Raw genomic sequence first — 24349 nt, forward strand, 5'->3', positions numbered from 1 at the left:
CCCGCTCCCTCCCCTCCCTTTCCCCCTTCCCCCTATTCTTAGGTTGTAACTGGGTTATAGCTTTCATGTGCAAACCCTAAATTAGTTTCATAGTAGGGTTGAGTACATTGGGTACTTTTTCTTCCATTCTTGGGATACTTTACTAAGAAGACTATGTTCCAGCTCCATCCATGTAAAAATGAAAGAGGTAAAGTCTCCATCTTTCTTTAAGGCTGCATAATATTCCATGGTGTACACATGGTGTACCACAATTTAATAATCCATTCGTGGATCGATGGGCACTTGGGCTTCTTCCATGACTTAGCAATTATGAATTGAGCTGCAATAAACATTCTGGTACAAATATCTTTGTTATGATGGAACAAGGGATCCCATCGCAGGCTGGGCAAGGGATTTGAAGAGAATGTACTGGGCATATACCCAGAGGACCAAAATTTTTTCAACATATGAATGTCATTGAGATATTTAATTTCTCCATCATAAATGAAACTCAGTTTAGCTGGATACAAGTTCCTGGGTTGAAAGTTATTTTGCTTTAGGAGATTAAAAGTCGATGACCACCCTCTTCTGGCTTGAAAAGTTTCAGCAGGGAGATCTGCAGTTATTCTAATATTCTTTCCTTTGTACGTAATGGTTTTCTTTCGCCCGGCTCCTTTGAGAATCTTCTCTTTCATATTAACTTTAGTGAAGCTAATTATGATATGCCTGGGGGATGACTTATTGGAGTTGAATCGTGTTGGGGTTCTGAAGCTGTCTGCTATCTGAATTTCAGATTCTCTAGGCATGTCTGGAAAATTTTCTTTCATAATTTCATGCAGAAGGGCCTCTGTGCCCTACGAGGCCACTTCATCATTCTCCGATATCCCAATTATTCGTGTGTTGCTTTTCTTCGAATTATCTGAGAGTTCTCTGAGTGAGTGATCCATTTTTGCTCTTCATTTCTCTTGCTCTTTGAGAGATTGGTAGCGTTCGAAGACTTTATCTTCAGTATCAGAAATCCTTTCTTCTGCTTGCTCCATTCTGTTGCTGAGGGATTCTACTGTATTTTTCATATCTTTGAGGGCTGTAAATTCTTGCTTCAGTGTGTCTAAGTCTTTGGTGGTTTTGTCTTTAAATTCGTTAAATTCTTGAGACAACTTTTGAATTTCTCCTCGAATTCCTAATTCCATTTTATTAATCTTGTCTGCAATCCAAATTCTGAATTCCATTTCTGACATCTCAGCCAGTTGTTTATGAATGGGATCTTCAATCACATCTGCCGTATCTTTTCTTTGGGGGGTCGATCTATTCTGGTTATTCATGTTACCAGAGTTTTCCCGCTGATTCCGCCCCATGGTTATTTTACTCCCTTTGATTTTTCCCCTGGGGCTTTATCGTGGCCCTGTACAGTGTTGTGGCATGAGAAACTGGGGCCCTGTCTTATGTGGTGGGGCGAAGTGGTTCTGTCTTGTTTTCAGTTGGTTTCTGTTCGATCCTATTGTAACATTTACTCTGGCTTGAAGTCTCAGCTGTGTGGAAAAACCAGCAATTAAGTCACCGCACCCGCCCACCTCTGGCACCAATTTGAAAAGGAAAATCAAACCTTCCTACCACTGCACACCCAGGGCACCGCCTGAAAAGTCCTCAGTCTATTAGTTCAGTTCAAAAGGTCCAAATCGATTGTCTCAATCGGCACCTGTCTCAGGTGGGAGAGTTCAAGAGGTCTCTGGGAACTGGATCACAGGGGTCTGGTGACTCCTCTGATATGGCTTACTCCAGTGCTGTGTGGAGTCAGGAGGAGCCACCTAGCAAATAGATCAGTCTGGGAAGGTTGATGTCTCCTTCCCCACTTTGCCCTTCCGTCGGACCCAGTCACTGGTATCTCTGCAGATGGCTAACCCAGTTGCCTGTAGTGAACAGATACTCCAGGGGTTTGCACCTGCCTGAATTGGAAGGAAGTCTGCCAGGCCCCTGCAGTCTGCCGCTATCTAGCAGGAGGAGATGGGGCCTGACATCTTTGAGTGCTTGATGCAGGTGGTGGGAGGGAGGTGTTCACTCAGGCTTAGCCCCGTCCCTGATTGATGTTGCTAACAGAACAAAACAGAACAGACAACTTTGCGGGGTTCTGTCTCTGTTTCTGCTAAAATCGCCTACAGAAGATGGGCTATTCTGTGTTCAAACGTCTTTGCTGCTGGAGGTTTGTGTCCGATTACCTCTCTGAGTCGGCCCTGCCCTGGAAGCTTCCTGGGTTTGTGAGCAGCATCAGGCAAATCCTTTGCTCACTGGTGGCCTCCTCTGGTTGCCCAGGGAGACAGGGGGTGTGGCTTCAGAATATCCAGAATTGAGCCATTTTGCTGTTAAAGAAAAAACGGCTGTTGATTTGCCTCCAGGAACTGCTGCTCTGGTGTGGGCACCGAGCCGACCCTTCTCTCCTCTGTCTCGCGCCCCAGAGTCAGCACTGAGCAGCTGCAGTTTATGCTCTGTCCACACCCCTCGAGAGATCTCCCAAGAATCCGGACTCCTGGGGGGCAGGCCCCCAGACCCCCGAGTGAGAGTGGGGGGAAGCTACAGTTTCATTCAGTTTTATGTCTGGCCATATTGTTGCCTGGGGAGGGCTGCTGCACCGCACCGCAGGGAAGTGCCGCCAAGGCGTGACTCCCCCTCAGCCGAATGTCCTCTCCTCACTCGTGTGTGTCGGAGTCAGCGCTGACCAGTCACGGCTCAGGCACTGTGCACTCCCCTTGAGAATTCACCCAAGGATCCGAACTCCTGAGGGACAGGCCCCCAGACCCCGAGTGAGAGTGGGGGGGAATGCTGAGAGCTCAGCGGGGAAGCTAGAGCTTCATTCAGTTTTATGCCAGGCTGCATTGTTGCCCGGGGAGGGCTGCTGCACTGCACTGCAGGGAAGTGCCAGGCGTGACTCCCCTCAGCTGAGTGCCCTCTCCTCATTTGCATGTCTCAGAGTCAGCACGGACCAGTTGTGGCTCGGGCACTGTGCACTCCCCTCGAGAAATCACCCAAGGATCCGAATTCCTGGGGGACAGGCCCCCAGACCCCAAGTGAGAGTGGGGGGAAGCTAGAGTTTCATTCAGTTTTATGCCTGGCCATATTGATGGACGGGGAGGGCTGCTGCACCGCACCGCAGGGAAGTGCTGCCGAAGCTTGACTCCCCTTTAGCCGGGTGCCGTCTCCTCACTCGCGTGCCTCAGAGTCAGGGCTGAACAGTTGCAGCTCGGGGACTGTCCACTCCCCTTGAGAAATCACCCAAGAATCCGAACTCCTGGGGGACAGGCCTCCAGACCTCAGTGAGTGGGAGGGGAGTGTTGGGGATTCAGGGTTGCCGGCAAAGGATTTTTAAAGTTTTATACAGTTTTATGCCTGACAGGAGAATGCCATGGCACCCTAGTAGGGGAGGTAGGTCCAGTGTTTAGAAGGTCTCTCCCGTGGAGTGTAGTGGGAGGGCCTTTAATTTCTGCCCGTTTGTTTAATTGTGGGGCTCTTGAGCCGGTTTCATGGGGGAGGGGGACTCCCGTCCGCTTGGTGGTGGATTTTGTACCTTTTGTTTGCGTCCTTGTGATCACAGCTTGCCTCAGCAGTGTTGATGTGCGTTCTTCAACCTTCTCTCTTGGTGCAGCTCAAATCCACCAGGATACTTACTAAATTCCTGTCCCTTAACTCTCCTTCTGGACGGAGCCTCTGTTGAAAGCTGGCTTCAGTCCACCATCTTGTCTCTCTCCCCTGCATTTTTTAAGTAATGGAAGTAGTTATCAGTGATCATGTAACTGATTTTAGTTATCCCAAGCCCTTGAAATAAAGCTCCCTGAAATGCTCGCCATCCCACCAAAACAAAACACAAAAACCTAAGAGGCTGAAGGAACAAATACAAAGAGTTTTGTCTGCGAGGACTTCTCTCCTTCTTTACTATATGTGAAGTGCATATCTTTCATTTCAGCTCTTTCGTTTTTAAAACATGGGGGTCTAAGAATGAAAGTTTAAAAATTTTTTTAAGTACAGTTTTAAAAAGCTTTTTATATACATATATACTTCAAAGAGTTATAAGTGCACAGATCAGATTTCAACATACGACTCTAAAATTATCATAGAGGAAATGCACCCCTATAATCACTGCTATTCCTGGTGGTATGGATTGATGTTTGTGTGCCCCCAAATTTCACGTTCTGAAATCCTAATCCCCAATGCAGTGGTATAGGAGGTAGAACTTTTGAGAGCTAGGCCGTGAGGGTGTAGTCCTCACGTGTGGGATTAGTGTCCTCATAAAAGAGACCTCAGAGAGCATGTGGAGGTACAGTGAGAAGCGGGAAGTCTGTAACCCAGAAGACAGCTCTCCCCAGAACCTGACCATGCTGGCACCGTGGTTTTGGACTTCCAGCCTCTTGAATTGTGAGAAATAAATTTCTGTTGTTTTGTATATGATATAGCCCCCTACTCTGTAGTACTTTGTTATATCAGCCCAAACTGACTTAAGACAAAAGGTATGCAGTTTAGTTTTTTTTTTTTCTGTAAAGAACTAGATAGTAAATATTTTAGGCTTTGTGGTACATACATTTTTTGTTGCAACAACTCAACTTTTTTTTTTGAGACAGAGTCTCACTATGTTGCCCTAGATAAAGTGTCATGACATCACAGCTCACAGCAACCTCAAACTCTTGGGCTTAAGGGATTCTCTTGCCTTAGCCTCCCAAGTAGCTAGGACTACAGGTGCCCACCACAACGCCCGGCTATATTTTCATCGTTGTTGTAGTTGTTGGCATTGTTTGGCAGTCCCAGGCTAGATTTGAACCACCAGCTCCAGTGTATGTGGCTGGTGCCCTAGCCGTTGAGCAACAGGCGCCAAGCCACAACAACTCAACTTTGCAGTTGTAGCATAGAGCAGCCTTGAACACTATGTAAGCAAATGGGTGTGGCTGTATCCAATAATACTTTGCTTCTGGACACGTAATTTTCACATCTCATGAAATAATGTTGTGCATTTATTCCCCGTCATTTAAAAATGCAAAGAACCTTTTTTAGCTTATAGACCATACAAAAACCTACAGCAAATCAAATCAGATTTGATCCATGGTTATAATTTCCAGTCCCTGAGGTAGGTCAAGAGATGGAAGATTTTCAACCCCTTGCCCTCCTTCTTAGTCATTTACCATCTTCGTAACAATACTGATTTTGAATAGGATCATCTGAAGTTTTTCCTGTTGTTGAACCTAAATAGCATCAGAGTCTTTTGCATCTTTCTTCTTTCATTCAAATTTATGTTTGTGGAATTTATTCATATTGCATGAAGCTATAGTTCATTCATTTTCATAATTAACATAATTCGTATATGAATTTTATATGACAGTCTATCCATCCCACTATTGATGGACTTTTAGATTGCTTCCAGTTTTTGACTATTGGAAGTCATTCTGCGATGGACATTCTTTATGTCTTATGGTGAATATATACACACATTTCTACTGTGAGTACAATTGCTGAGTCATACGGCATACATATATCCAATTTTATTAGATGACCCCAAATAGCTTTCCTAAAGTGGTAGGTAGGAACATACATTCCTACCAGTAGTGTATCAAAGTTGACATTGCTCCACTCCCTTACTTGAATTTGATATTATCAGCCATTTAAATTTTATCCGTTTTGTTGTATGTATAGTAGAATCTCATTGTAGTTTTAATTTGTATTTCAATAATGACTGAGCAGTAACAGTTAACTCTTCTGGAAATGCAGATGGTTCTAGGAGAAAAGTAGCTTCAAATCCCATGCTTATTGTCCTGGGTTTCCTTCTAGTACAGTCATGGCCTATAATTCTTTCCTCTTTTTTAAATCTTAGAGGCCTTCAAAGAGGTATTCTTTTATGTTTCTCCTGCTTTTCTAATTTTCTCAGTAGTAAGAACAATACAAATTACATCCACCATTACTCTAGAATATAGTTTTTACCACCACAGCTTAACCTGTAACAAAACAATTGCAGCAAAACATGGAGTTCCTTAAGGAAAAAAGTATATAATCTCAAATTTGATCTCTTCTATTACTAAGTTATATAATGGTATGGGCTTTATCATTGGCACAATATATGAAAACTCCCTAGGATGTCCTGAAACTCCCTGAATCTACCTAGAGGCTTTCAGCTCATGAATATTAATATCTCTTTCCCCTTATTCTGGGAAAATTTGGCTCTTCTTCAACTTGAAAGAGAGTGCTTTTCCTGGGGGCATTTTTTTTTTTTTTTTAATCTGCACTCATTGGCATTTCTGGATTAGAGGTTTTTCTAACAATTACACTGGGATGTATAAGGCAAAAAGAAAACCCAGGGAATTCAGTGCCATTTCTTGAGTTTCTACGTCCCTAGCCAGTCTGCTTTCTTTTCTTCACTTTTCAAAGCCTTATGTTTGTTTTATATAATGTCCAGGGTTTTTAACTCTACTTCATGGGCAGAATGGAGAAAAGTATGTCTATTCCATCTTTCTGGAAACAAAAATCTATGCAAACAGCACTTAAAACTTTAATTTCTTACTTGCATTTTAGCATATTTAGTGTTTTTATGTTAGCAGGGAACATTTTTAGCATACTTTCTCCACCATAAATAATATTTAAAATTAGGTATGGTGGCACATGCCTGTAATGCTAGCTACTTGGGAGGCTGAGGTAGGAAGATTGCTTGAGCCCTAAAATCTGAGGTTAGTGAGCTATAATAGGGCCACTGCACTCCAGCCTGGGCAACAGAACAAGACCTAAAACAATATTAATAATATTTCATCCTTGTAAGATTGTAACAAATTTAAGAATGCATATGAGATTCTCTGGGTTTGTTTGCTTACATCATTGAACACTTAAACCCTTGTAGATTGGTTCTTTACATGAACAGAGGAGAGGGTCAGTGCTGCCAAGATCCAATCTGACATGTCAGAATACTACTCTGTCTTCCTACTTGTTGTTTATAAAAGCTATTTTTCATCTAAAAATGGCTTCTTGTGAAATGTGATTAATATGTTTTTAAAACCAAAAGCTTAAAATCATAAACTTATCAGGCTATATTTTGTTAGTTAACAATGTTATGTTAACAATGTCATATTTCAAAATATTTTGGAATTCTGAATCATGGAGACTATTGAGTGAGAATTGTAACCTGTCTCTTTTCTTGGAAAGATTCTTTTTTGGTTAAAAAAGTTGCTTTACTAAGTTTCCTGATTTATTTTTCCCCATAGAATTTCTTAGAAATGTTGTAGCATTATTGTAAGTTGAGTATTTCCAATCCAAAAATCTGGAATCTAAAATGCTGCAAAATCCAGAATTTTGTGGGCATCAACATGATACTCTTGGAGCACTTTAGATTTTGGATTTGCATATTGGGAATGTTGACCTGGTAATAATGCAGATATTCCAAAATCTTGGCGGGGGGCGAGGGGGGTGGACCAGAAAAACCCCAAATCCAAAATAATTCTGGTCCTAAGTATTTCAGTATTTCAGATAAAGCATACACAAACTGTATTTCCATGCGACAGCTTGGCATTTTGAGGCTATTCTGTTGTTTCTTTCAGAGTTGTTTTTGAATTTGTTTCCCAAAGTAGATATTTTCCTGAATTCTAAGTAATTCTTCTTGTTCTTTAAGATGCATCTTGTTTTTTATGTGTTTCATGAGGCTGTTTACCTCTGTCCAAGCAGACAAAAGCAACCAAGCAGACAAAAGCAACCTGAATAAATATATTCATATGGGTATCTTTTAATCCTGTGTCATTACCGCTTATGACATACTGGATGTTCAGGTACAGGACTTGGCAAGATGATTAGATCAAGTAGTGGCTTTCAAAGTATATTTTATTATAAGGCACAGTAAAAAATTTTCACTAGTATATACATAGTGCGCATTTTTTGTGGTATGATACCCTTCTTTGTGCAGTGGACTTAATTTTTCTATTCTTCTCCTTTCATTTTTAATACTGGATATAGGTTAGTTCTGTTACACATAATCTAGTCTCATCTCCATCTCCCTATCAGGGATCTCCTTTCCCTATCATTAATAGCACTCAGTATCTAGTAGACTCTTGGAGAGACCATTTTATTTCAGAGAATTCAAGACTTCTCTTGCAATTTGAGTGTTTGGCCACAAGATGTCAATGCAGTATCATAACTCTATAGTACAAGCAACCTGGAAGAGATCGGATATTAAGCCCCATTTGCTTTTGTATGTATATTCATATTTATAGCTTTTATTAAATTAAACTTATAATATATAATGAAAAAGTACAAATAATTTCAAAACCATATTTGAGGTCCTTTAAGTCACATTTTTGAAAAGTAAACATTTAAAAAATATTTGTCCACAGAAGTCCAGAAAAATTTAATAATTTGTCATGGTTATTTACCTGCATGGCAGTTCTAGTAGTAGTTTCAAAAACAGGAATTAAAAGTGTAGATCTGGAAAATCATGAACAATTAAACAGCTTCCTCCCCCCTACTTCCCTATAGTAGTTGACATGCTTAATACTTCTTGAGATTTATTATATGTTATAACCAACCACTCATAAATCATTTAAACTAAGGGGAAAGATTTATTTTCTTGAGATATGGTTATCTTGATATCCTACTGAATCTTTTAATATTTTCTTGACAAAGATGTGATGTGGACACAGGTAAACTTGGGACCCCAAGCAGCATGAATTACAACATACTATGTTTATGTTACTGTTTGACTTTAGTGAACTAATTGACATATATATTTTCAAATTACTAAAATGTTTATTATTGCTCTTCTAATAGTTGAATGCTTCTCTTTCCAGGAATTGACAGAAGAAGGACTGCCTTTTCTCATACTCTTTCACATGAAAGAAGATACAGAAAGTTTAGAAATATTTCAGAACGAAGTAGCCCGACAATTAATAAGTGAAAAAGGTAGACCAATTAAGGTGTTTATTTTCATCTTTTCTTTCTCTTTTTTCTCATTCTCCCTCTCCTTTTCCCTGTTAAATTCATGTCCACATAAACATATTTGGGTTAAAAGCTTATTTTAACATTTACATTCAAACGTGAGGGCAAGGGATAGAGAGATTAGTAGAGAGATAATATGAAGTAGTGGGGTGGGTTAATTGTTTTTCGTTTTCTACATCATGAGTTTTTTGGAGAGAGAAAGCAAATGGCATGAGAAGTAGGGTTAAGAGTACATTCATTTTTGACACTTTCAAAATTTCAGTCTCTTGAGGCTTTTCCCAACCCCTTTCCAATAGACATTCTCAGAGATATAGCTGAGAGAGCTTACATAGTCTGATTAACACTTATTCATTCATAAGTGAAAGAAAGTTGAGTACTTGTCTATGGATTTCTCTAAAGCATAGAATGGAATTTGTGGTACCATCAGCTTCCACTCTAGTTAGGAAAGAAAGTCAAACAAAGTAAATTAAAGGGATTGTATAGTGCTGCCCATTTTAGCCACCTGTACTAATTTAAAGGTTGAAATAGATTAAGAAATCAACCAGTAGAATGGATTGATGGTCTCCTGAGAATGGCTACTTTATCAGTTCAGAGACTTGCAGCCCAGAATCTGGTAATTGGCAAAGCAGGATTGCCCATTTAAAAATGAAAAATTCACTATAGCATTTGAGTTTGGATCGAGTTCATATAATTTCTAAGGAAATTATACTCTCTGCCCTAAGAAATAAAAGCCTACCTCTTCTAAGTGTTGTTATATTTAGGTTTTAGTCTTTCTGATCTATATTATTCTTAAAAATGTTGGGTTTTTTTGTTTGTTTGTTTTTAGCATGCCACTTTTTATGAGCTTCCAATCTTATGAGAATATAATCAAGAAAAAATTCTAATCTATTTCTCATAATTCCTTTTCTTTTAAAGGTACAATAAACTTCTTACATGCTGATTGTGACAAATTTAGACATCCTCTTCTACACATACAGAAAACTCCAGCAGATTGCCCAGTAATAGCTATAGACAGCTTTAGGCATATGTATGTGTTTGGAGACTTCAAGGATGTATTGTAAGTATTACTTTTTAAAAATGACTGCTAATGTATCTCAAAAATGAACTTACAAGGTTTAAATTGTTGGAACAGTAATACTTTGTTAGTTGAATGGAAAAAGTTGGGATGACTGCTACTTTTTTTCACTACATAGCATAGTATAGTTGACTATGAGAATTATGATATATCAATGTAGAAATACTAACATTAGGTGATTAGTGGTTTGATGCTTGAGAATTAATCTTTCAAAGGAAATTTGTGTCTAATGAAAAATTCACTCTAGTTGGAGTTTGGTCTTTGCCATCACTTCAAGAAAAATAGATTATAATCCAGGTCAAGCTAAAGGAAATTGGCAATAACACTATTAATTTGTGATTGTAGCCAGCAAGAACATTAATAGTATTTATGTTCTTATTAAAAATAGGAATTTTGTTCTTATTAGGCATTTCTAATGGTATGTGGCTATGAGCCTTTCCAAGAATAGATAGGCTTTCTGACTCAGATATTTATAGCACTAATAAACATATAACCTTATCACTACTACAGTGAATTGTTATCAGCTTTCTGAGATATTAAATACAATGGTTAAAAATGGAGATTATTTTTTCCATATATGAAAAATATAGGTGTGGGGCTCACCTAAGAGGTGTGTGGCACACCTCTTGAGGGCAGGACACAAATATAAGAGGGACTTTATCTAACAAATATAATCAGTGTAACTTAACTTCTTTGTACCCTCAATGAATCCCAAACAATAAAAAAAAGTATAAAAAACAAAAACATAAGCAATGCAAATATTAACTCAAATTAGACTTTTTTCTTTTTAAAATTCATTCAAACCTTTTTATCTCAAAAGATTAAATTGCACATTAAGAGATTTGAAGCTGTTGCAAAATGAATTACTTCTCTCAATTCTAAATATTTCAATTTATTTATTTTATTATTTTTTTAAATATTTCAATTTATTAAAAGGATTTGTTCCATAAAATTTGGATTCAGTCAAGAGGCTGAACTCAAGGACCCAGAAGGTCACATGTAGCTTCAAGACCACAGGTTCACCACACCTAATTAGTGGCTAACAGGTATATGAAAAAACTTTGAACATCACTAATCATCAGAGAAACACAAATTAAAACCAAATGAGATAACACCTCACACCTGTTAGAATGATGTCCTAATTCATTTTGTGTTACTATATAGGAATACCTGAGGCAGAATAATTTATAGAAAAGAGGTTAATTTTTCTCACAGTTCTGCAGACTGTGCAAGAAGCCTGGGGCTCTCATCTGCTTAGTTTCTCATGAGGACATTTTTGCTGCATTAAAACATGGCAGAAAAGGTCAAAAAGGAATTCAATTATGTGAAGAGGGACCAAACCTAAAGGGCATTCGGGCTATATAACAACTCACTCTCCCTGGAACAAATCCATTCCCAAGAGGGTTAATAGCATCTTGCCATAGCAGAACTCACTACTACAAGAATGACACCATGCCATTTATGAGGGATCTGCCACTATGACTCAACACCTCCCCCTACGCTCTATCCCCCAACATTGCTACATTGGGAGGGATCAGATTTCAACATGAGATTGAATGGGAACAAACCATATCCAAACCATAGCAAAAGTCTATTATCAAAAGGCAAGGTAAAATATGCTAGCAAGGATGTGGAATAAAGGGAACCCTTGCACACTGTTGGTCGGAATGTAAATTAGGACAGTTTTATAAAAAACAGTGTGGAGGTTCTTCAAAAACTCAAACATATTAATACCCTATAATGTATATTAAAAAATATGAAATCAATATGTCAGAAAGGTATCTGCATTTGCAGGTTCATTGCAGCATTACTGTCAACCTTAGTGTCTGTCAACAGATGAATGGGGTTGGGCACAGTGGCTCATACCTGTGATGCTAGCACTTTGGGAGCCTGAGACAGAAGAGATAGTTGAGCATAGGAGTTTGTGGTTGCAATGAACTATGAGGAGGCCCCTGCACTCTAGCCAGGGCAATAGAGTGAGACTCTGTCTCAAAACAAACAAAAAAAACTCAACAGCTGACTAACTTTCTTAGTAGATGACATGATTGTCTATGTAGAAATTATCAGCAAATCTACCAGAAATTGCTCCTAGAACTTGTGCTTTCAGCAGGAGACAAGGTCCACTTTAAAAAATGTTACTTGTATTTCTACGCACTAATAACAAACAATTGGACACTAAAGTTTTCTTTTGAAGTTCTGTTTATAATACTTGCAAAAGAAAAAAGAAAAGAACTACCTAACTATAAATCCAACAAAATATATGCAGGATCTGTATGCTGAAAACTATAAGGTGAAAGAATTGAAAGATTTACCAAAATAAATGAGCAAAACACTGTGCTTATGGATTAGAGGATTTATTAATACAGTCAAGATGTCTATTGTCCCAAATTGACCTATAGGTTTACTGCAGTCTTAGTCAAAATCTCAGCTAGATTCATTGTAGATATAAACAAGGTCATTCTAAAATTTACACGGAAAGGTAAAACTAGAATAGCCAAAACAGTTTTGAAAAAGAAAGAGTGTCAGAGGACTCATGTTATCTGATTTTAAGACATAATATAAATCTAAAGTAAGACTGTGTAGTGTTGGTGAAAGAATAAGTATATAGAGCTGTGAAACAGAATAGAGTCTGGAAATAAGACACACAAATATAGTTTATTGATCATTTGTAAAAATTTTTTTAATCTGCAAAGGCAGTTCAGTGGAGGATAGTCTTTTCAACAACTGGTGCTGGACCAACTGAATGTTCTCAAACTGAAAAAATCATTTCTTCCTGGGTGGGACCTGTGGCTCAAAAGAGTAGGGTGCTGGCCCCATATATTGGAGGTGGCGGGTTCAAACCTGGCCTAAAACTGCAAGAAGAAAAAAATCATTTCTTCCTATGAATATTAACTAAGAATGGATATAGACCTAAATGTAAGAAGCAAAACTAGAAAACTCTTAGAAATAAATAAACACAGAAGAAATACTTCATGACCTAGGGTTAACCAAAGAAATCTTAGTGCATCAAAATTACTGTCTATAAAAGTTAAAAAAAAAAACCTAAATCTAAAATCTAAAAAAATCTAACTCTAAAAAATCTCTTCATCAAATTGAAAACTTTGGCTCTGAAAGATAGTTAGAATGTAAAGAATATGGATAGCTCAGAGAGCACAGCAAGGAGGTGGCGAGCTCGATATAGTGTATGATCCAGAGCAGTGGAAGTCTGATGAATTAGGCAAGTGATTGTGACTGGCTGGACCCACAGAGGTCTGGGATGAGAAGAAGCCTTTCTGGAGTTTTCAGTTGTTGGGGGAATCTATGCATTGGAAAAGTAGAGAGACTCAAACAGTCTACAGCAGCTGTTCTCAACCTGTGGGTCACAACCCCTTTGTAACAATGAAAATACATTGCAACATTAGGAAGGTTGAGAACCACTAGTGTACAGCAACCAGTTGGAGTGGATTTGCCATAGGTTTGGTGGCTGGCGAGGCAGCCATACTAAGACGGTCATGATGGCCAGGGGGCTGCCACTGTGGGAAGATCATAAGAAGGTCTTAGCAGGGGCCTAAAGCACAGCTGTCTTAATTCCATCTGCCAAAAAATCAGAACTCCATTCTTGGGAAGGGCTGAGAGACTCCTGCACCCCATGGGAACTCGAGTCGGGGCACTGTGAGAGCTGCCCCTGAAGAATTTTTGTGAGCTTTAAGATCCGAACCCGGCAAGGACTGAATGCTGAGGAAACAATCAATTGATCACCAAAGGCAACTAAGTAGGGAATAAAGATTATAGAGGTTTCTATGCTCTCCATCTCCTAAAATAACCACAGCACCATCTGGTGTATGGGCAATATATTGCAACATATTGTTATCAAGAGCAAGGACTTCTGTTTGAAACAAAGGAGGTAATGAGAAGGAAAAAGGAGAACAAGGAGGTGAACAAGAAGAAAGAACACATGAAGAGAACCAACAGAAAAATTCAAGCAACATGAAAAACCAAAATAGAGGAATGCCCTCCTCCAAGGGACCATGAGGCAGCTACTGCAGAAGACTCTACCTATAAAGAATTAATGGAATTGACAGAAAGGGAATTTAAAATATGGATGATAATAAAAAGAATGGATGATAAAATGGAAACACAGAATCAAAAGTCAGATGAGAGATATGTAGAATACGGAAAGGATATTCTGGAGCTTAAGGAAATGAAGGAGACAATCAGGGAATGTAAAGATGCTATAGAAAGTATCAAAAATACATTAGACCATGGAGAAGAAAGAACCTCAGAGCCAGAGGATAAAGTTTTCAAGTTAACCTAGGTAGTTAAAGACACAGAAAATAGGAGAGAAAGCAGAACAGGTACTTAGAAAACTATAAGACTCCATGAAGCATTCAAACATATGAATAACAGAGATTCCTGAAGGGGAAGAAGATTATCCCAAAGGAATGGAAGTCCTACTGGAGACTATCATAAAGGAGAACTTCCTGAGTTTTAGTAAATACCCCAACACACTCCTTTCATATGGATATCGAACATTGGGTCATCTCAACTCAGAGACTCTCCAAGACACATTGTAATGAACCTATCCAAAGTCAAGATGAAAGAAAAAATTCCGCAAGCAGCCAGGAGTAAATGCCAACTGACCTACAGAGGCAAAACCATTAGGATGACAGAAGACTTTGAAATGAAACCTTCCAAGCCATAAAAGCATGGTCATTCACCTTCAATATTCTTTTTTTTGTTGTTAAATCATAGCTGTGTACATTAGTGTAATCAAGTGGTACAATGTGCTGGTTTCATATACAATCTGAAATATTCTCATCAAACTGTTCAACATAGTCTTCATGGCATTTTCTGAGTTATTGTATGTAGACATTTGTATTCTGCCTTTAGTAAGTTTCACCTGAACCCATTCTAAGATGCACTGTAGGTATGGCCCCACCCATTACCCTCCCTCCACCTTAACCTCCCCCCTCCCTTCCCCTTCCTTGGCCCTTTCCTCATAGTCTTGTGCTATAGTTGGGTTATAGTGTTCATGTGAAAGCTATAATTTAGCTTCATAGTAGGGCTGAGTACATTGGATACTTTTTCTTCCATTCCTGAGATACTTTGCTAAGAAGAATATATTCCAGCTCCATCCATGTAAACATAAAAGAGGTAAAGTCTCCATCTTTCTTTAAGGCTGCATAATATTCCATGGTATACATGTACCACAATTGGCTAGTCCATTCGTGGGACGATGGGCACTTGGGCTTCTTCCATGACTTAGCAATTATGAATTGGGCTGCAATAAACATTCTGGTACAGATGTCTTTGTTATATTGTGATTTTTTGGTCTTCTGGGTATAAACCTAGTAAAGGAATTATAGGATCGAATGGCAGGTCTATTTTTAGGTCTCTAAGTATTCTCCAAACATCCTTCCAGAAGGAACGTATTAGTGGGCATTCCCACCAGCAGTGTAGAAGTGTGCTCTTTTCTCCAATCCACGCCAACATCTCTGGTTTTGGGATTTTGTTATGTGGGCTACTCTTACTGGGGTTAGGTGATATCTCAAAATAGTTTTGATTTGCATTTCTCTGATGATTAAGGATGATGAGCTTTTTTTCATGTGTAGATCGTGCGTCTGTCTTCTTTAGAGAAGTTTCTCTTCAAGTCCTTTGCCCACCCTGAGATGGCATCACTTGTTCTTTTCTGGCTAATACGTTTGAGTTCTCTGTGGATTCTGATTATTAGACCTTTATTGGAGGTATAATCTGCAAATATTTTCTCCCATTCTGAGGGCTGTCTGATTACTTTACTTACTATGTTCTTGGCTGTGCAGAAGCTTTTTAGTTTGATCAGGTCCCAGTAGTGTATTTTTGATACTGCTTCAATTGCCTGGGGAGTCCTCCTCATAAAATATTCACCCAGGCCGATTCCTTCAAGAGTTTTCCCTGCACTTTCTTCAAGAATTTTTATAGTTTCATGTCTTAAGTTTAAATCTTTTATCCAGTGAGAATCTATCTTAGTTAATGGTGAAAGGTGTGGGTCCAATTTCAATCTTCTACAGGTTGCCAGCTAGTTCACCCAGCATCATTTGTTAAATAGGGAATCTTTTCCCCACTGAATGTTTTTAATTGGCTTGTCAAAGATCAAATAACAGTAAGTAGCTGGAGTCATCTCTTGGTTCTCTGTTCTGTTCCAGACATGTACTTCTCTGTTTTTGTGCCAATACCATGCTGTTTTGATCACTATCGATTTATAGTACAGTCTCAGGTCTGGTAGCGTGATTGCTTCTGCTGTGTTTTTATTGCTGAGTAATGTTTTGGCTATTCGAGGTTTTTTCTGATTCCATATAAAATGAAGTATTATTTTTACGAGATCTTTGAAATATGACAGTAGAGCTTTAATAGGGATTGCATTAAAATTATATGTTGCTTTGGGTAGTATAGACATTAACAATGTTCATTCTTCCCAGCCATGAGCATGGTATGTTTTTCCATTTGTTAACATCTTTAGCTATTTCTTTTCTTAAAGTTTCATAGTTCTCTTTGTAGAGATCTTTCACGTCCTTTGTTAGGTATACTCCCAAATATTTCATCTTCTTTGGCACTACTGTGAAAGGAATAGAGTCCTTGACTGTTTTTTCGGCTTGGTTATTGTTGGTATATATAAAGGCTATAGATTTATGGTGTTGATTTTGTAGCCTGAGACATTGCTGTATCCCTTGATCACTTCTAAAAGTTTTGCAGTAGAATCCCTAGTGTTTTCCAGATATACGATCATATCATCTGCGAAGAGTGAAAGTAATTGGAATGGCTAGAACTTCCATTACAATGTTAAAGAGCACTGGAGACAATGGGCAACCTTGCCTGGTTCCTGATCTAAGTGGAAATGATTTCAATTTAACTCCATTCGATACGATATTGGCTGTGGGTTTGCTGTAGATAGCTTCTATCAGTTTAAGAAATGTCCCTTCTATACCAATTTTCTTAAGTGTTCTGATCATGAAGGGATGCTGGATATTATCAAAAGCTTTTTATGCATCAATTGAAAGAATCATACGGTCCTTATTTTTTAGTTTGTTAATGTGCTGAATTACATTTATAGATTTACGTATATTGAACCAGCCTTGAGACCCTGGGATAAATCCCACATGGTCGTGGTGTATAATTTTTTTGATGTGTTGTTGGATTCTGTTAGTTAGGATCTTATTGAGTTTTTTAGCATCAATATTCATTAGTGATATTGGTCTATATTTTTCTTTTCTTGTTGGGTCTTTCCCTTGTTTGGGAATCAAGGTGATGTTTGCTTCGTAGAATGTGTTGGGTAATATTCCTTCTTTTTCTATATTTTGGAAGAGGTTTAGTAATATGGGTACTAGTTCTTCTTTAAAGGTTTGGTAGAATTCTGACGTAAAGCCATCTGGTCCTGGGCTTTTCTTTTTAGGTAGATTTTGCATAGTTGATGCTATTTCAGAACTTGATATAGGCCTGTTCAACATTTCCATTTCATTCTGGCTAAGTCTTGGTACGTGGCGTACTTCCAGGTATTGGTCAATTTCTTTCAAATTTTCATATTTCCGAGAGTAGAGTTTCTTGTAGTATTCATTAAGGATTTTTTGAATTTCTGACGGGTCTGTTGTTATTTCATCGTTACCATTTCTGATTGATGAAATTAGAGATTTTACTCTTTTTTTCCTGTTTAGGTTGGCCAAAGGTTTATCTATTTTATTGATGTTTTCAAAAAACCAACTTTTGGATTTATTGATCTATTGTATAATTCTTTTGTTTTCAATTTTATTTAATTCTCCTCTGATTTTGGTAATTTCTTTTCTTCTGCTGGGTTTGGGGTTGGAGTGTTCTTCCTTCTCCAGTTGCTTGAGATTTCCCATTAAGTTATTAACTTTCTCTGGCGGCGCCTGTGGCTCAAAGTGGTAGGGTGCCGGTCCCATATGCCGAAGGTGGCAGGTTCAAACCCAGCCCCGGCCAAAACCCACACACACACAAAAAAGTTATTAACTTTCTCTCTTTCTGTTTTCTTGAGGAAGGCTTGCAGTGCTATAAATTTGTCTCTTAAGCCTGCCTTTACAGTATCCCAGTGGTTCTGGTAATTTGTGTCTTGATTGTTGTTTTGTTCCAAAAATGTGGTGATTTCCTTCTATATCTCGTCTATAACCCATTTATCCTTCAGCAAAAGGTTGTTTAACTTCTATGTTTTTGTATGGATATGCAGATTCATGTTGTTATTGGGTTCAGTTTTCATTCCATGGTGGTCTGAGAAGATGCAAGGGATAATTTCTATTTTTTAAAATTTGCTGAGGTTAGCTTTGTTGCCTAGCATGTGGTCGATTTTGGAGTATGTTCTGTGGGCTGATGAGAAGAATGTGTATTCAGTTTTGTTGGGGTGAAATGTTCTGTAGATGTCTGTTAAGTCCAGATGTTGAATGGTTAAGTTTAAATCTAAAATTTCTTTGCTTAGCTTCTTTTTTGAGGATCTGTCCAGCACTGCTAAAGGGGTGTTAAAATCTCCAACTACTATGGAACTGGAGGAAATCAAGTTGCTCATGTCTGTTAGAGTTTCTCTTATAAATTGAGGTGCGTTTTGGTTGGGTGCATAAATATTAATAATTGAAATCTCATCATATTGAGTATTACCTTTAACAAATATGAAGTGTCCATCCTTATCCTTCCTTATTTCAGTTTGTTTAAAGCGTATTGTGTCTGCGAATAGGATTGCAATCCCTGCTTTTTTCTGCTTTCCATTTGCCTGGACTATGGATGACCATCCCTTCACCTTGCGTCTATATTTGTCTTTTAATGTAAGATGCAATTCTTGTATGCAGCAGGTATCTGACTTGAGTTTTTGTATCCAGTCAGCCAACCTGTGCCTCTTTAGAGGACTGTTTAAACCATTCACATTAATTGAGAATATTGGTAAGCCTTTCGAGAGTCCGGTGGATTTTAGTCCTTTTGCGACTGTGGAAGTTGGAATTTGATCAAAAATTTCTGGGTGGGTTTACTTTTGTGGTGGGGGATTACGCTGGTCTTATGGAGGATAGGTCTGAGAATATCCTGGAGAGCTGGTTTAGTTATGGCAAATTTCTTCAACATGTTTATGTCATTGAAGTATTTAATTTCTCCGTCATAAATGAAACTCAGTTTAGCTGGGTACAGGATCCTGGGTTGAAAGTTATTTTGTTTTAGGAGATTAAAAGTCGATGACCATCCTCTTCTAGCTTGAATGGTTTCAGCAGAGAGATCTGCAGTTATTCTAATATTCTTGCCCTTGTAGGTGATGGTTTTCTTTTGTCTGGCTGCTTTCAGAATTTTCTCCTTCATATTAACTTTAGTGAAATTGATTATGATGTGTCTGGGGGATGTCTTATTTGGGTTGAGTCATGCTGGAGTTCTGAAACTGTCTGCTATCTGAATTTCAGAATCTCTTGGCATGTCTGGAAAGTTCTCCTTCATTATCTCATGGAGAAGAGACTCTGCCTTGTGAAGCCACTTCATCGTTTTTGGGGATCCCTATAAGACGATTATTGGTTTTCTTCTAATTATCCCAGAGCTCTCTGAGAGAGTGATCTGTTTTTGCCCTCCATTTCTCTTCCTCTTTGAGAGTTTGGGAGTGATCGAAAGCTTTGTCTTCAATGTCGGAAATCCTTTCTTCTGCTTGCTCTATTCTGTTACTGAGGGATTCTACTGTGTTTCTCAGATTTTTGAGTGCTGCAACTTTTTGTCTCAATGTGTCATAATCTTTGGTCATTTGATCTTTGAATTAGTTGAATTCTTGAGATATCTTTTGGGTTAGAATTCTAATTTGATCTTATTTGCTTATTTGATCTTATTTCCTTATTCAGATTCTGAATTTGATTTCTGACATCTCAGCTATTTGTTTGTGCATGGGATCTTGTACTGTGTCTGCGCCATTGATCCTTGGGGGAGTTGATCTACTCTGATTATTCATATTGCTGGAGTTTTTCTGTTGATTTCGCCTCATGATTGTTTTTTAACATTGCCTCTGGCCGTCCTCAGAGTTAGGGAGGTGTCTCTCCAAGATTAGACCCCAGTGGGATCACTCTGTTGTTGCTGGATGTTTGTAGGGAGTGACCCTGTGTAGTTCCTCTGTGGCTGCCCCAGCTAGGGAGTTGTGGTTGTGGAAGCAGCTCCGTAGTGTGACACACCCAGATGTAGCAACAGGGTGGGAGTTTGTGCGCATGGTTCAGGGAGTGCCTGGCACCCAATGACTTTGGCACAGAGAGCCCAGGGCTCCAGCAGTCTCTGGCCAGGAGAAGGGCTCTGCACAGAGGCAGAGAGGGCTCTCGAAGGCACGTGGCTACCAGTGTCCCTGGCCAGACAAGCAGGCTGGTGTGGAGGCAGGGAGGGTACAGGAAAGAGGACGCATGGTTTCTCGGCTCCTGGCTCTCACAGTTTCTGGTCAGGGCATGCAGAGGTCCGGCAGGCGTGGGTCGCAGGTTGGGTGTCACAGCGCAGCTCTTATGGAGGTCCGTGCGGCGCCAAGCCCAGGAGTTCAAGGTTGCTATGTGCTGTGACCCCACGGCACTCTACCCAGGGTTACAGCCCGAGGCTGCAATGTACCAAAACTGATCTCACTCTGCCCCTGAGGGTTAAGGCTGTAAGGCAGCTCAGTGCCCGCCTTTAGGCTGCTCAGTCACTAGGTTACTAGCTCCAGCCCGAACTTGCTCTGCAACCCTGAGGGCAGAGCTTGCCGGGACAGTTCTCTCACAATAGCTCCCTGTGGCACACAGCTGAACACTATACATTCCGTCTGGCTCAGCGGCTCAGTCTGGGCCCTAGACATTGCCCAAAGTTCTCTGCACTCCTGCTGAAGCTCTCCCCAAGGCATTCAACTGAGCGCCAAGTCCAAAAAACCCCAAAACAGTTCACAGGTAAGGTCTCTCCGGTTTGTAGTCTCACTGCTGCTTGTATTTATGGCTGTCAGCGGGGTTAGGTTGATGGAACACACGCAACCACTTGCCAGTTTCCCACTGTTTTTGTCCTCCTGTTGGGGTCCAGAAGTCCCTTACTGACTCCCTGTATCCTCAAAGGGATGATTATAGGCAGATCCCACCAGCCAGAGATGGTTGGAGTCTTATCTCTCCAGACTCACCATGCCCTTTTGCAGGGAAGCTGTTACTCGGCCGCCATCTTGGATTGTTCCCTCCCAATATTCTTAAACAAAGGAATTTTCAGCCCAGAATTTGTACTCTGCTAAACTGAGCTGCAAAATTGATGAAGAAATGAAATATTTTGCAGATATGCAAACACTGAGGAAACTTGCCACAGCATGACCAGCTCTACAGGAAATAGACCTATTGTCAACACTGACCACCACCATGGACCACCAGCAAAGTTAACACCCAGAAGCTAAAGGTCAAAACTTAGCTTCCACAGTGGCACAAAGGATAAAACTACACAATGAACTTTCACAAAATGAGATTAATAGAACTCCACCACACTTATCATTTCTGTCAATAAATGTCAGTGGTCTGAATTCACCACTGAAGAGGCACAGGCTGGCTGTTAGGATTAAAAAGCAGAAGCCATCCATGTGCTGTCTCTAGGAGACACACCTAGCCTTGAAAGAAATCAAGACTCAGGGTGAAGGGATGGAAAATAGCATTTCAAGCAAATGGAAATCAGAGGAAAGGAGAGTTTGCTATCTTATTTTCAAATACAGGCGGATTTAAAGTGACTAAAGTTAAGAAAGACAAAGATGGACACCATCCTGGTCAAAGGAACAATGCAACAAGAAGAAATTTCAATTTTAAATACATACGCACCCAACTTAAATGCTCCCAGATTTATAAAACAGATCTTGATGAGTCTGAGCAACATGATATCCCATAACACCATAATAGTTGGGGACTATAATACCCCTCTGATAGAACTGGACAGATCCTCTAAACAGAAACTAAATAAAGATACAAAGGACTTAAATGTGACCCTAGAACAAATGGGATTAATAGACATATACAGGACACACCATCCCAGAGCTAAAGAATATACAGTTTTCTCCTCAGCCCTTGGTACATATTCCAAAATTGACCACATCAGAATCCAGTGTACTCAGTTCTAAATAAAATACCATTAAAATACCATCATCATGCTTTCAAGATTTGGAAAAAGTCATTCTTTGTTTTGTATGGAACCAGAAGAAATCCCTATATAGCCAAGGCAATTCTTATTAATGAAAAACATGTTGGAGGTATCACCCTACCAGACTTTCGGCTACAGTGCAGTGACATTTGGAACTGAATAGAAAACCATGAAATGAAACTAACCTTTTATAGCCACCTGATAGTTGATATACCAAACAAGAACATACACTGGGGGCTCTGCGCCTGTAGCTCAAGTGGCTAAGGTGCCAGCCATATACATCAGATATGGAGGGTTTGAATCTGCCCGGGCCTGCCAAACAATAATGACAAGTACAACCAAAAAATAGCTGGGCGTTGTGGCAGGTGCCTGTTGTCCCAGCTACTTGGGAGGCTGAGGCAAGAGAGAATTGCTTAAGCCCAGGAGTTGGAGGTTGCTGTGAGCTGTGATGCCACGGCACTGTACCCAGGCGATAGCTTAAGGTCTGTCTGAAAAAAAAAAAAGAAAAAAAACCTCCTGGGGAAATGAATCCGTATTCAATTAATGGTGTTGGTAAAACCTAGATATCCACATGTAAAAGACTGAAACTGGACCTGCACCTTTCTCCACTTACAAAAATTGATTCAAGATGGATAAAAGATTTATCTCTAAGGCATTAAACAATAAAAATCCTTGAAGAAAGTATAGGGAAAACATTTGAAGATATTGGTCTGGGGAAAGACTTTATGAAGAAGACTTCTGTGGCAATTTCAACAACAAAAATAAATAAGTGGAACTTAATTAAACTCAAAAGCTTCTGTACAGCTAAGGAAATAGCAACCAAAGCAAACAGACGACCTTCAGAATGGGAAAAGATAACTTGCATATTATGAATTGGACAAAAATTTGATTAAGTAGGATCTGTAGAGAACTCAAATCATAAAAAGACCCAACATTCCCATCTATCACTGGGCAAGAGACATGAATAGAGCCTTCTCTAAAGAAGAGAGACAAATGTCTAAAAAATATGAAGAAATGCTTATTGTCCTAATCCTCAGAGAAATGCAAAATAATGCTACCCTGAGATATTACCTAACCCCAGTGAGAATGGCCCACATCACAAAATCTCAATGCTGCCATTGCTGACATGGATGTGAAGAGAAGGGAACACTTTTACACTGCTGGTTAGACCGCAAATTAATACAACCCTTTTGGAAAGAAGTATGGAGAATCCTCAAAGAACTCAAATTAGACATCCCATTTCATCCTGCAGTCCCATTACTAGGCATCTACCCAGAGGCGAAAAAAATCATTTTATCATAAGGACATTGGCACTAGACTGTTTATTGCAGCTCAATTTACAATCACCAAATTGTGGAAACCACCTAAATTCCCACCAACCCAGGAATGGATTAACCAGCTAAGGTATATACACACACACACACACACACACACACACCATGGAATACTATTCAGCCATAAAAAGGCGACTTTATATCTTTATTAACCTGGATGGAGGTGGAACAGATTCTTCTTAGTAAAGCATCACAAGAATGGAGAAGCAAGAATCCAATGCACTCAATTCTAATATGAAGGCAATAGATGACCTAATACAAGGGGTGGGGTAGCCAAGTGAGCAAGTGGAGAGTGGGGAGGTAGGAGGGGTTTGGGGGACTTGATATATGGCACACCTCTTGAGGGCGGGACACAGGGACTTAATCTAATCAATGCAATCAGTGTAACCTAATTCTTTGTACCCTCAATGAATCCCAAACAATAGAAAAAAACAATAAAGATACATGGATGGCAAATAAGCATATGAAAAGATGCTTAACCTTATTAGAGAAATGCACATTAGATCCAGGATGCATCAGGTGTGGTGGCTCATGCCTGTAATCCTAGCATTTGGGGAGGCTGACACAGCAGGATCACTTGAGTCCAGGAGTTCACAAGCAGCTTGAGGAACGTAGAGAGACCCCCTCTCTTCAAAGAAAAAAAAAAAAAAAAAAAAGAATAAGAAATTTTTTTAAAGTTAGCCAGGCATGTGGTGCACTCTATAGTCCTACTTACTCAGGAGACTGAGGAAGGAGGAATGCTTGAGCCTAGGCTTCTGTGAACTATGATGCCGCTGCAAGGACTTTGTCTCAATAAAACAAAACAAAAATAAAAACAAACCCCAAATGAATTGCCATTATGTATGTTCTAGAATGCCTATGTTAAAATAATGATAATATCAGGTGTTTATGAGACTGTAGACCTGGAACTCTTCATTTATTGCTAGTGGGATTACAAATGGTA

At 39.4% G+C, this 24349-nt stretch overlaps 1 protein-coding gene across 1 annotated transcript in view; it reads left to right on the forward strand.

The window, feature by feature from the left end:
• Positions 1-24349, forward strand: part of ERP44 (endoplasmic reticulum protein 44) — a 97473-nt gene that overhangs the window by 67514 nt on the left and 5610 nt on the right. Inside the window, exons 9-10 of the mRNA XM_053567580.1 lie at positions 8772-8883; positions 9835-9976. Coding sequence (XP_053423555.1) covers positions 8772-8883; positions 9835-9976 — 254 coding nt within the window. The remainder of the gene's footprint in view (positions 1-8771; positions 8884-9834; positions 9977-24349) is intronic.

This window comes from Nycticebus coucang, chromosome 2 (assembly GCF_027406575.1).
Source record: "Nycticebus coucang isolate mNycCou1 chromosome 2, mNycCou1.pri, whole genome shotgun sequence".
NCBI lineage: Eukaryota > Metazoa > Chordata > Mammalia > Primates > Lorisidae > Nycticebus > Nycticebus coucang.